We start from the raw sequence: 12,403 nt of genomic DNA on the forward strand, positions 1-12,403 counted from the left end.
TGGAATGTGATTTGTCTTTGATTTTTCTTGTAAAGAACGTGGATGAGTTAAGCAAGCAGTGTGTTCTCATGGAAGAAACAGGTTTCAGAATCATCCAGATCTTGGTTCAGATCCAGCCATGTGGCCGGGACAGACCACTTCCCTTCTCTGAAAGTCAGCATTTTCACCATAGAGCTAATAATGCCTGTTTGGGAAGATTGTTTTAGATTAGAAATACAAAACCATTTGACACATGGTTTATGGTCAGGGAATAATAGCTACTATTGCTACTACCACACAGCTTGCAAGCAGAGACATTGCCATCTTCCACAATATACAGTGTTAGGCTCAATTAAAATTGTCCGAAACCAGGCAGACTGATCCTTCCTTGAAAGGCTGGCCACTGTCTTCTGGCTTGACAACATGTTCAGTGCTGGCCTGCAGCCCCACTCTTACCCTGCACAGCTCAGGAACCAGAGCGACTCCGCTGGCTTCTGCCTAGGAGCCAGGACCAGGCAGTCCTGGGAATGAAGCTGCCATTCTGCCAGGCACCTTTCTGGGCATGGTGCATATATCAGCTCATTTAGTGTGCGCCCTAGACAGGCCAAGGCCCTCACGCCTTGGGCCTCCAGATGAGCTATGGACCTGGGTGGGGCTGGCTTTCTTCAGGGCCTCACCCTCCAGGTTGTACTCACTGAAAATTGCCACAGGGCAGCAGAGGCGCACAGCCTGCTTTCCAGGCCTGGCCTGTGTCCTTCCCGTGTCCAAGCCACGGAGAGGAGAGGGCCTTCCTAGGGCGAGAGGCTGGCCTCTGACTTCAGACTCAGTTGGAATCGCCTCTCGGAACATCTGTGCGACCACAGCACATAAAAATGTTTTCTTCTGGCAGCCACTTTCCTGAGGATGTAATAATATATGCATCGCACAAATAGTTCTATTTTCGGTGGGTCAGCATTGCCAGAAAGCCGATCCTGACCAGGTGTTGAGGGATTCGGCAGGGCTGCTGTGAGCAAGGGGGTTGTGGGAACATGTCTGTGTGCCAAGGCCTCTGCCCACCCCCCACCCACCTTCTTCTGTCTGGTCCCTGCGGGCCTTTTCCTTGGGCTCAATTCCTGGCCACAACTTAGGAGTCAGTCTACTCCTGGGGAGACCGGGCCTGCTCATCTTCCTTTCCCTTCCACCCCTCCCACCTGTTGTACCTTTGGGTGTCCAGTGGCTTCAGCCTTTCCTCTCCAAGAGGTTTGATTGGTCACGTGGCTTTACTGACCCTGATGGCCCATAGCCCTTGGCCAACAGTCCTTGCCTCACTTTGTACTCTTGGTGCTTCTTTTTTTTTTTTTTTTTTTAATATATTTTATTGATTTTTCACAGAGAGAAAGGGAGAGAGATAGTCAGAAACATCGATGAGAGAGAAACATCGATCAGCTGCCTCCTGCACATCCCCTACTGGGGATGTGCCCGCAACCAAGGCACACGCCCCCGACCGGAATCGAACCCGGGACCTTTCAGTCCGCAGGCTGACGCTCTGTCCACTGAGCCAAACCGGTTTCAGCATCTTGGTGCTTCTTAAAGGGACTCTCCACGAGGAATCTGCCCTCTGCGTGGAGCTGGGGAGGGAGAGAGATGCTAATGTGTGAAAGGAGGGAATCCATTTGGACCACACCCTCTCTGAGCAGCCCTTGGAACCATTTCCAAGTCGGGGAGAGGACACACAGTCCCAGGGTGTTGGCATCCAAAAATCCATTTTAAAAGTGGGTACACCGAAAAAAAGGTAGTCAGAGCTCTGTCCCTCCTGCGGAGTGTGCTCCTGACTCCCATTCAGGGAGTCACAGGGTTTGGCTGAGGGCAGATGTTCCTGCAAACACCGAGGCTCTGCCAGATGGGGAATTTATTAAACCAGAAATGGTGGGGAGTAGCTAACACTTTTAAGTTCATGGGCTCTCTCACTTCTGTTTTTTGAGGATCGAGATGCCCCAAGATCATTGGCCAGAGAGCCTGGGACAGTTCCAGGCCCCGTGCTGGGGACAGAGGCCGGTTGTTCTAGCACTCCCTTCCTCTTTTCCATTTGACCAATTCTCACCAAAACAGTCTTGCCAGAGCAGACATCTTTGCTCTGCAAAGATTGTCCCATATCTTCAGAAGAGCCTTGCAAGGCCATGGGTTCTAGACTGGCACTACCCTTCTTACAGCATCTTTGACAAGGCACCCCATTTCTCCCCAGCACTCCAGTGACCTGGGGCTTGTTGCTTTGGGAGCAGGTGCTGCCATCTGTGACAGACAGCTCTGTCATCCATGATGTTCCCTTGCTGCACTTGGCAGTGACTTGGATTGGATCTGCTCCCCCTGTCCACTGCTAGGATCCTCCAAGTCCTTCCTAGCTTGAAATATCCCCAGTTCTTTCTCATTTCTTGGGTTCAAGGTATTTAAACCTTTTAAGCAGGTGAACTCCAACTTGTACATGGCTCTCTCTCTCTCTCTAATATCCTTCTCATTGATTTCAGAGAAGAAGGAAGAGGGAGAAAGAGAAACATCAACGAAGAGAGAGAACCATTGATTTACTGCCTTCCGGAAAACACCCTCTACTGGGGATCGAGCCCGCAACATGGGCTTGTGCCCCTGACTGGAATTGAACCCAGGACCCCTCAGTCTGCAAGGCCGATGCTCTATCCACTGAGCCAAACTGGCCAGGGCTACATGGCCCTCTTAACCAGTTAACTGCCACGCGTCCAAAATGGAAACCATCCCCACACACCACGATATTTTGAATTTAATTCAAAGGTCCGCCGCTTGCGTCTCTAGACGCTTGTGGTGTACAGAGGGTTAAAGCCCAGTGTCCCAAGCTGAACGCAGCCCAGCAGATGCGGCTGGGCCAGGCCAGAGCTGAGGGGACCTTTGCCTTCCTGAGCAAGTCACAGCAGCCGCTTCTGACCTGCGCACCAGTGATGGTTTCACTTACGAGCCTAAAGCTGCATGACCACTGTCGCAGCGGCCACATCACAGTCTTATCAAGCTTGAAATAACCTAGAAACCCACGAGTCCCTTCACAGGACTACCCCCACTTTGTAGTCAGTGAGATTATTATTATTATTATTATTTTTTTTTTTAAATAATGGAACGCTTCACGAATTTGCGTGTCATCCTTGCGCAGGGGCCATGCTAATCTTCTCTGTATCGTTCCAATTTTAGTATATGTGCTGCCGAAGCGAGCACATCAGTGAGATTATTGTTTGAGCTGAAGTATCTGGTTGGCCTTCGCCCAGGTCCATGTGATCAGCCTACTGAGGCAGGAAGAGCAAAGTCCTTGGAGTCTGGGCAGATCTCGACATCTTTAAGCCTCAATATCCTTGGGTTTCAAATGGGTTTTTGTGAAGACTCAATGGAATAAGGTGGCTGCCACCAGGGAAGCACGCTGTGCTTGGGAGCTGCTGTGTTCAGGAGCTGACCCATGTTTCTGGGTCCTGTAGTGGCCCTTCTGATCATCTTGACCCCTGATGCCATTGATAGGCTATGCCTTCCTTTAAGTCCTGGACAGACAGGTTGGCCCAGGGCCAGGTGGCAGCATCCCTGGGAACATGGTGTCTGACCCGTCGGCAGAAGCTCCATCTGAGCGGCCATCGTCTAGCCCCACCTCAACCTCGGCCGCAGATATTCGACGGGAACCTGCCTCAGTGCTGCGGTCTTATTAGAGGAGTTCTCTGTTCTTCCAGCCCAGCGTCCCAGCAGGGCAGGCAATCAGAGGTCCCCAGGGTTCGTAGCGCTCCCCTGCTGGGTCCTAGAGATAGCTGATTTTAGGTGTGCCATCACATGATTTTTAACAGTCCCATCAGAAATTGTCTGGGTCAGTGTCAAACCGTGTTTCATTCCCAGCTCTAATCTTCCTTCTTTCATGAGAGGGGTCGGCCTCTGCCCCCTCCAGTGTCCTGGCACCTTTAAGTGCACTGTGACCTTCCAAGGATGGCTGCGTCACAGATCAGACTGGTCTGCCTGGAAGCAAAGGAGACGAGGTGAGAAGCCGCAGAGGCCGCCAACCTCTGAGCACGCCCACCACCCCGAGATCTGCCCTGCTCTTCTGGTTCTGAAATAGTGAGCCTCTTTGCCTTTTCTTTGCTTGTTTTGCTGATCTGAGTTCATTTTGAGCTCTCGCCTTCCTGATACTGTTCTCATGTTTTCCCTGTTTCTTGGTTACCTGTCTCAGCTTCCATGTTTCATATCAACAGTGGTAGTGGTAGCTGTGTGTTCTTATTTTCATTGTAGTAACAGTGAGCGTTGATGTGCTTGCAGTCTGCTAGGCACCCTGTGAGGTATAAAACCGGTAAAGCGCTGCGTAAGGAATTTATAATCTTGCGAGGGAAATAAGCCTTTAAACATGGAAAGAAATGCACAATTCATGAGTGTGCTCGCATCAGGAATCCTCCATTCCTTCTCCCATCCCTGCCTCCTTTCCTTCTCTGGCTGAGCCTTGAATCGCTGGGTCCTACCTCCAAAACCCCATCCACGGTGTCCCTAGGATATACCCTAGGAATCTGGGTCCAGAGTCTCTTGCTCACATTCCCCATATCACTCAGCTTCACAGAGCAGAAAGAAAGGGTTGGACCAGGCTCTGCCCTTGCGACCTCTGTGACGTTGGGCAGGTCACTTCGTCTCTCAGAGCCTAAGTGTCTCCTCTTGCCCAGGACTGTCAGGCCCTCCCTCTGTGACTGCCATCACAGGAGCGTCGGGGCGCAGCAGCAGCGTGGTGGTTGGGCGCCCCGGCCTGGGACGGGAAGCCTGTGCCGTGCCTGTGCCTGAGCGCATCTTCTCCGGGCCCCGGATGAGCCAGTGCCTGGTGGGGTGTCACCCTTGCCCTCCCTGCTGGGGGCTTGATGGGGTGACTGTTCCTTCAAGGGTGGCATCACAACTCTCCCTGGGAATGTGGACGCTGGGCTTTTGCTGGCTGGGCTGTTTGTGACATGAAACTTAGCTCATCTTGTGCTTGGGTCCCCCACCGGGGAGGTGGCCTCGCACCACCTGCAGCTGGCTCCGGAGCTGCCAGCAGGAATAACAAGTTCTTTGCAAACTGTGGAGGGGCTGAGGTAGCCATTCTCAGAGAGCACCTGGCTCTCTCTAACTCGGAGGAATGTCTTGTCTTTTGCAGATGGAGAAAGATGAAACTGTGAGCGACTCCTCGCCACACATAGCCAATATTGGGCGCCTGGTAGAGGTGAGTGGGCCTGCGGGGCTCTGGTTGGCTTCCACAGCATCTGACGTTTTGCCCCTGGAGCCTGTTTGCCGGCTTGCTGGCCTTCTGCCTTGCTTCTTTCTTCCCATTCCACAGCAGCCAGTACTGCGTTTCTCATGTTTTGCCCAGGCCTTGTGTTTTCTGAGCCTGTGATCTAGGTGCAAGCAGGGCACAGCTCCTAGGGCATCCCCTCCCCCCTCCCTCAAAACATTCTCCCAGAAGGGTCTGCCCAGGAAGCCCTAAGCCTGCCCCCCGGTGAGCGGAGACCTGACAAGGGAGCAGATCTCTGGGCCCCAGTGGGTACCAGAGGGACTTCAGTTGCCACTGGCTTCCCTTCACCACACTGTTTGGAAGGAGAGGTGGCGGTGTGGTTTACTCCCAGTGATGGCCAGTGTTGGCCACCAGTACCTGGATATTGGCTTCCTGCGTGCCTGTGGACGGGAGAGGGCACAGAGCACAAGTGATAGGTGGGGGTCTTGGCTGCTAGGGCTCGCTCACCAGGCATCTGCGCAGTCGTGCGCCTCCCCCCTGTGGTCACAGCGGGGACTGCAGTGGTGAGCTGGTGGGAGGGTGTGGACCTCAGGACTCCCAGCTGTTTGCTGTCATGTCTGACTGACCTCCCTCCCCAGGACATGGAAAATAAAATCAGAAGTACGCTGAATGAGATCTACTTTGGAAAAACAAAGGACATCGTCAATGGGCTGAGGTAATGTACCCAAAAGTACAAGCTTTGGAAACCAAAAGGATACGGATTTGAATCCTAGGTCTGCTGCTTAACAGCTATATGCCCTTGAGCCTCAGCTTCCTCGTTTGTAAGCTGGAGTAAAGTACCCACCTTATAGGGCTGATGTGCAGATTTTGAACGGGAAAGCACCGTGTTCATGTTTGCATTCTCAATACATGCTGGTTCCTACCGCCACACTTGTCATGTGGGGGACGTTCCCCTTAACAGCCACCGATACCTCATCCCTGAAGTCGGCCTCCTCTTGGCCCCCTGGGGTCAGTCTCATCTAAAGAAACTGCCCAGCCCTTTGGCTCTGGGGTCTGAGGGGACCTCCAAACCAGACCCTAAGACACACGGCAGGGTGCCCGCCAGGCTGCCAGGCCTCTGGTTGGCCGGGTTTCCGGGCAGCAGAAAGAGCCCTTTCACCTGCTGCTTTCTGGGGAGGACCCCGGCCACTCTGATGTTCTCTGCAGGGCTCTTTGGCTGTGGCCAGGGTCCTGAGCGACCCTCCACCCATCCCAGGCCCGCAGTTCTGCAGTGTCCAGTGTCGGCCAAGTGAAGGCTGGCAGGCTCTCTGGGTCCCCGAGGTCCGTGGTGGCAGAGCAGGAGGCCAGAGCCGGTGGGGGCAGTGGCGGCCATGGTGTCAGGAGGCCGGTATCTTAGCATGCTCTGCAGAGCTGTGCGACCGAGGACGAGCCACTCCTCTCGGGGACCCTCCCAGTCAGGGAGACAGGTCTGCTCTGCAGCCCAGCACGGTACTGAGGCCAAGGGCTCTCGCTCCTCCTTGGCTGCCAGCCTGCTAACCCCCCGTTCTGGGTGCAGCTCTCGCCTTCGGGCCAGGAGAGGCGGGAAGCAGCTCAGGGGGCTGCCCTGGCTTGTGAATTCGCCGAGCAGACAGGTTTTTTAGTTTTCTACTCGTACAGTTTCGCAATAGCGAGGATTCCCCTTTGGACCCTCACCGTCCCCCATTTCCATCCCGCCTGTGGGGAACATGGTCTGGCCCCTGTTGGGTTTCATCCCCCTTCTCCCCTTCAGGCAACATTGCTTTCCTCTAGCTGTTGAGCCCCATGGTCACTGTCCCAGACACTGTGGCCACCGCCAGCCCAGCGCTCTGCTCTGTGACCTCCACACCACAGGCCAGAGCAGCGTGGCCTTGGTGACGGCCCCTTTCTTCCGCCTGTGTGTCCCCCGTACCTCCCTCCTCTCCGCTGCCCCGCCCACGTGCTCCTGGGTCCGTGCTGTCCTCCGCTCCTGCATTCATCTCTGAATACTCTCTGTAGATCTGTTGACGTTATCCCTGACAACCCCAAGTTTCAGCAGTTGCAGAGGGAGCTTTCCCAAGTGCTGACCCAGCGGCAGATCCACATCCAGCCTGATAACTAGGCCGATCCAGGTACCCTGCCTGAGAGGGCGAGCACCCTCCCACTAAACAGGACTCACCAACCCGCCGACCCCGCGGTTCGGCTGTTGCCGCTCATCACTCAAACCACCACTAACCCCTGTGTCTGCTCACAGCCGTGAGCAGCCACATTAACATGTAGATTCAGCCCCACGTAACGTGGACCCGTATCGTGTGTGCGGTGTGTGTGTTGCACTCGGGGCGGGGTTTGGCTTTGGCTCCTGTGGAAGTCCAGTCCAGGGGACCCACTTGCCTCCAGCAGAAGTCTCGGGTCTGCACGGCTTTGGTGGCCGCAGAGCCAGGGTCCATGTCCTGCCTTCTGTTCACCCACGTGCTTCAGGATAGCCTCCCCGAATCTGCTCTGTGTGCAGCCCAGTCACCCCCAAATTCCCACCAAGGATCCTTGGGGCTAGCTGATGTGAAAGGGGTGTATTGCTGTGAGTGTGAGGACAGAGTGCAGAGTGGGGGCTGTAGTCCGCCTGACTGGCCCGATGCACCCAGACTGGTTGCTGCTGGAACTGCCTGGACCAGCATCACCTCCCACCCCTAACGAGCTGCAGCTGCCCTCTTACACGCCCCGCACTGACGGGGAGGAAAACAGCCTTGTTGATAATGGCCGAGAACCATGACTTGAGCTGGTGACAAATAGGAAAGCAGCATCCCCCGAGAGGATGAGGGACACTGGTTTTCACATCAGATGTTTGAAAACCCAGCCAGGCAGGGCGAAGTGCCTGGCCTAGGGGCTCAGCCCCAGGCTGGGACTGGACACTAAAGCCCAGCCCAGAAGTGGCTCAGTGGGGTGTCCGGGGTGGGTGGAGCGGGGCACTTATGTAACCAGGCGGAGCCGTTCTCATCGGTGGGACTGGAGCGCATTGGTCTGGGCTGTGTGTGCACCAGCTCCAGGCCCAAGGCATCTGTCAGCCTCCAGCCTCATGCTGGGACCATCATGTTCCCACCACAGCGATGAGAAACCCCTTTTTAAGGTGTCCCATGATAGCGTACTCCCCCCCCCCTCCGCTTTTAGGGTTTTCTGGGCCCCTGGCCTTGGCATCCAGCGGCTGCCCACTGAAGCCTCTCCAGCATTGAAGCCCTCTGCAGCTGGGCAGCCTGGCACCCACCGTCTGTCAGGACAGGTCCTCCTTCCCACACTGAGCTAGTGCTCTCTCCGGGCGTTGGTTCGAGTTGCTTGGCAATAACCTTCCCAGCTCTATTCCCTGAATGAATGGCCTGTTCTTTATCCCTCCAGCTGCCCAAGCCTAACCTGTCGCTTACTGACTCTAACTCTGGTTCTAACGGAAACTTCCTCCTTTGTGGGGGTGGGTGCTGGTGTGCTTGGCGGCTCTTCCCCGAAGAGCCGGCAGCCGCATGCTGGGACCATCCGCAGAGCCAGGGCCGTCCTTCCAGGCCAAGGACCTGTGAGCGGCTGCTTCGCCCACCCCATCCTCCCGCTGGTCACGTTAACCTCCGTGGGAGCCTTTCTGGAAGCCCTGGTGACTGGCTAGATTGGAGCCCGAGGGCCACATGGCTGGTGTCTGACCCTTCCTTTGCCAGCGCAGAGCCAGGGCGTTCCAGACGATCAGAAATGTGTATTTCAGCAGCATCACCCCAAACTCGGCATTTCTCATGGGCGTTTTTTCAGTTGTATGCCGATTCTTTCAAAACTTGCCTATTGCGTTGCACTCTCACATTCTGAGGGTACTGCCGGGATCTTCCAGGATTGGGTAGCCAGCATTCACCTCGGGTGCTGTTTCTCCTGGCCCCACTTCATCGCACTTCACCCATTTTCGGCATTTGGGGTTTTTCGATCCTTTCTCCCACTCTTCCCGTGGAGCACGGTCCACAGCGTCCTGAGGGGCAGCCTCACTTTCTCTGCTGCTTGAGCACTATTGGAAGTGCATCAGTAAAACTATTAACAGGCTCTTGGTTAACCAAAACGTTGGGTAAAGCTGACAAAGTGATCATTTTGAGGCGTTGCCAGCGGCATTTTCGGAGCCTCCGTTTCCTTACCTGTAAATTGGAAATCACACTGCCTCCTGGACGCTGTGAGCGTTATGAGAACGTGTGTGAAAGCGCTTTGTGAGTTGTGCAGCCTCCAGGAGCCTACTTGCTAGCTCTGTCGAGCAGTGTTACTGCTGAGCGTGGATGCACTCATTTCCCACAAACCAGGCATTGACAGCAGGGACCTCAGTTCCCTGCTGCCTCTCAAAATCCAGGGTGAGGGCTTTTCTTGGCCAAGTTAACAGCTGATGGAGCCTCATAGCAAAAGCCTGAAAGCACTCGTCCTGGCTGTGAACACAGTGTGCTCAGATGTCCGGGTGCTGGTTCTTAAACCCTCGCTAAGGGGGGTGCCGTGCCCCCTGCACTCGGGGGGCAGCATCGAGCCTCCTGCTGGGCCGGTGCAGTGAGAGGGAGCTTTGTAACGCGGTCCTCATGGTCCAGAGGAGTGGACCAGGGTCCTGGAGCTGTGGCCGAGTCACCCAGCCTGCTGCAGAGCTGAGCATTTGTCCAGGTGGAGTGGGCCCTGGCCTCCCTGAGGGGCCGGCGCAGTGCTGAGGGTGTGGCCTCTGGCCCTGCTCTCACCTCTAGAGGGGCCCGGTGCTGCCCAGTGACCCAGACCCTCGCCACACCTCTTCCTGTGAAGCCTGCTAATAATTCTTTTCCTCCCTGGCAGGTCTGTGCAGACTTTTGCAGACAAATCAAAACAAGAAGCTCTTAAGAACGACCTGGTGGAGGCTTTGAAGAGAAAGCAGCAATGTTAAACCTCTGCTTCACGCTAACCGGACATGCCATGCACTCGTTAGATCCCTTTCTTAGAAAACTCGTTTTCTGCTCCCTTCCCTGTCCCTTTCCTCCCCGACAGGTCACACAACACCTGCGTCACCGACCTGCACAGCGCCATCACACCCTGAGAATAAAGCCGCTAATACCCTCTCCGTCTCCAAGGCCTGCTTCCCACCACGTTTTGCTATCAGAACTCGATGTTTCCATAGAGACCATGTGTGTTTTGTTTGCCCAGGCTCCACCCCCCCGTTTATAGGCATAAAATACACTGTCTGTCTGCCTCCCCTTCCTTCCCACCTTTTTGTTACATTGGTGTAAAAAATGTAAAACAAAAAAATTTTATGAAATAACTGTGGTGTGTGAAAGAAGAAAAACTGGAAATCTGATTCCACGTGTGTTTGGGAGTTGCTTGGGGTTGGGATGGGGAGCAGGGGACAGCTCTGGGAGGAAGGAGAGGTGGCCCTCAGCACTGTCCTGCACGCCTGGCCCCCGGCCTCAGAGACCACATTATGGGGCGCGGGGGGCCTGCGACCGTCTGCTCTTCTGGCCAGGTGCTTTTCTGTCAATTTTTATGGAATGCAAAAGGAGTTTTTTGTTTTATTTTGTTTTTTTTGTAAAGCTTAAAAAAAAATCTACATCTTATACTTGAGCTTCCATACTTAAAAAAAAAAAAAAGGTAAAAAAGAACAAAAAAATAAATAAAAAGAAACTGGGACGCAGCGCTGGCCTCGTGTTGTTTCTCACCTGCCTCACTCTGCAAGCACGTGTGGCCTTGGTCACGAGGGCTGACCCCAGGTGGGGGCGCGTGGCGGGCTCAGCAGCGTGGAGGAAGTGTGGGCTTTTCTGGAGCGAGAAGAAAAGGGGTCTTTGCAGAGCCCCCAGCTGCTTCTCGACCCCTCCCTCCCGGAGTCCCCAGCCCACCTGCCCCGCAGCCGTGGGGCTACTTGAAGTCACACCAGTCAGGAAGTGGGAGGTCGGGGCTTTCCTCTCTGTTCCCCACTTTCCTTTGATCTTAGCGCACGCCTACTCTGAGGGTCCGCACACACCCGGCACTATCCTCACTCACAGCCTGTGGAGGAAGCTGAGGGAAGGCACCCAAGGCCTCACAGCTGCGGAGGCCACGGGGCCGCAGTGGGGCCCACACCCCGACTGTCCCCTCTGGTTTGAGGTACCTGGAACCGTGACACCTCTGACCCGCGCTGCTTGTTCTGACAAGACGGTTCAGGTGGGACATCTTCATTGAGATGGAAATAGGAACAGGAGGAGCCCCCGCACTCGGTTCCTTCCAAGTGCCAGGTGCCGAGGACAAGCTGGAGAGAAGCAGGCCCTGGCCATACAGCTCCGCACGTGGCAGCTGGGGACCCTCGGTGCGTGGCCCAGAGGCACTGCCTGTGTGGGTCTGGGGTGACAGCCTCGTGGGGTGATGGCAGCAGAGTGCCTGTCACACAGAGTGGTGAATAAATGATTTTCCTTTTGATAGGTGTTCAATCATGTGACCAAAAATAACACTTGAAACCCAGAAATTGTGACTGTCATGTATGCCAGGCCTGATCTTACTCTGCCTTCCAGAATCTTCCATGGGAGGCGTCACTGCTCTTGTTTTGATGCTAAGTCAGGCTGGTGAGAGGGAACAGTGGGCTGTGACAGCAGGTTTCTTAGGTGAAGGAAAAGCAAAAGGAGGGTTTGTAGCCTGGCTCAGGGCCACCTCCCAGCCACTCCTTTCTCCGCGCAGAGGCGAGCACGGGGGCTGCAGGGCCCCTCACGCAGGCAAAGGCGCCCTGGGGTTGACTAGCCCTCGGGGCCCACAAGCTGCAGGTGGCAGACTCGGGGCTTGGCAGCATTAGGGCAGCCCCTCCACCCCCACGGGCTCACTAGATGCTTCCCGCAGCTGCCCTTTGTGCCCGATAACAGGAGGCAGCCTTCTGGTCTGGGCTGCATGAACCCCTGGCACCCTGGGACGGTGGTCTCCATCTCTCCAAGTGTGAGGGCTCAGGTGGGTAACCCCGGCATTCCCCGTCTCCCCAAGGCCCTCCCAGAACCTGCCCCCTTGCTGTCATCTTGACAGGTCAGCTTCTGGGGCTGCAGATTCCAAGATTGCCTGTCTCCATTCACATCACTGACCACGCAGCTGCTGTGTGGCAGGCCTGTGAGACCCTCCTCCGCTGGCGGGGTGGGCAGGCATGGCGGACTTGGCCTCCAGGCCCTTCTCTTTGGTGCCACCCCCTCCATGGAGCCTGGTGCCCTGCAGTCATGGCCTTCTCTCCTCTCCCTGGCATGACCCACGCTAAGCCAATTAAGATGT

At 55.3% G+C, this 12,403-nt stretch overlaps 2 protein-coding genes across 3 annotated transcripts in view; one reads left to right on the forward strand and one right to left on the reverse strand.

Annotated features, from left to right (window-relative positions):
- Positions 1 to 10,820, forward strand: part of CAPZB (capping actin protein of muscle Z-line subunit beta) — a 123,561-nt gene extending 112,741 nt beyond the window's left edge. Inside the window, exons 7-9 of one of the 2 annotated variants that reach the window (XM_079776538.1) lie at positions 5,114 to 5,179; positions 5,827 to 5,903; positions 9,992 to 10,820. In XM_079776538.1, the coding sequence (XP_079632664.1) occupies positions 5,114 to 5,179; positions 5,827 to 5,903; positions 9,992 to 10,079 (231 nt within the window). In that variant the 3' untranslated portion in view covers positions 10,080 to 10,820. The other variant, XM_079776539.1, reaches the window with a different exon arrangement.
- The window catches only part of MRTO4 (MRT4 homolog, ribosome maturation factor), a 249,769-nt gene that overhangs the window by 206,842 nt on the left and 30,524 nt on the right, over positions 1 to 12,403 (reverse strand). The gene's annotated exons all lie outside the window — the stretch shown is intronic.

This window comes from Cnephaeus nilssonii (assembly GCF_951640355.1).
Source record: "Cnephaeus nilssonii genome assembly, chromosome: 7".
Taxonomy (NCBI): Eukaryota; Metazoa; Chordata; class Mammalia; order Chiroptera; family Vespertilionidae; genus Cnephaeus; species Cnephaeus nilssonii.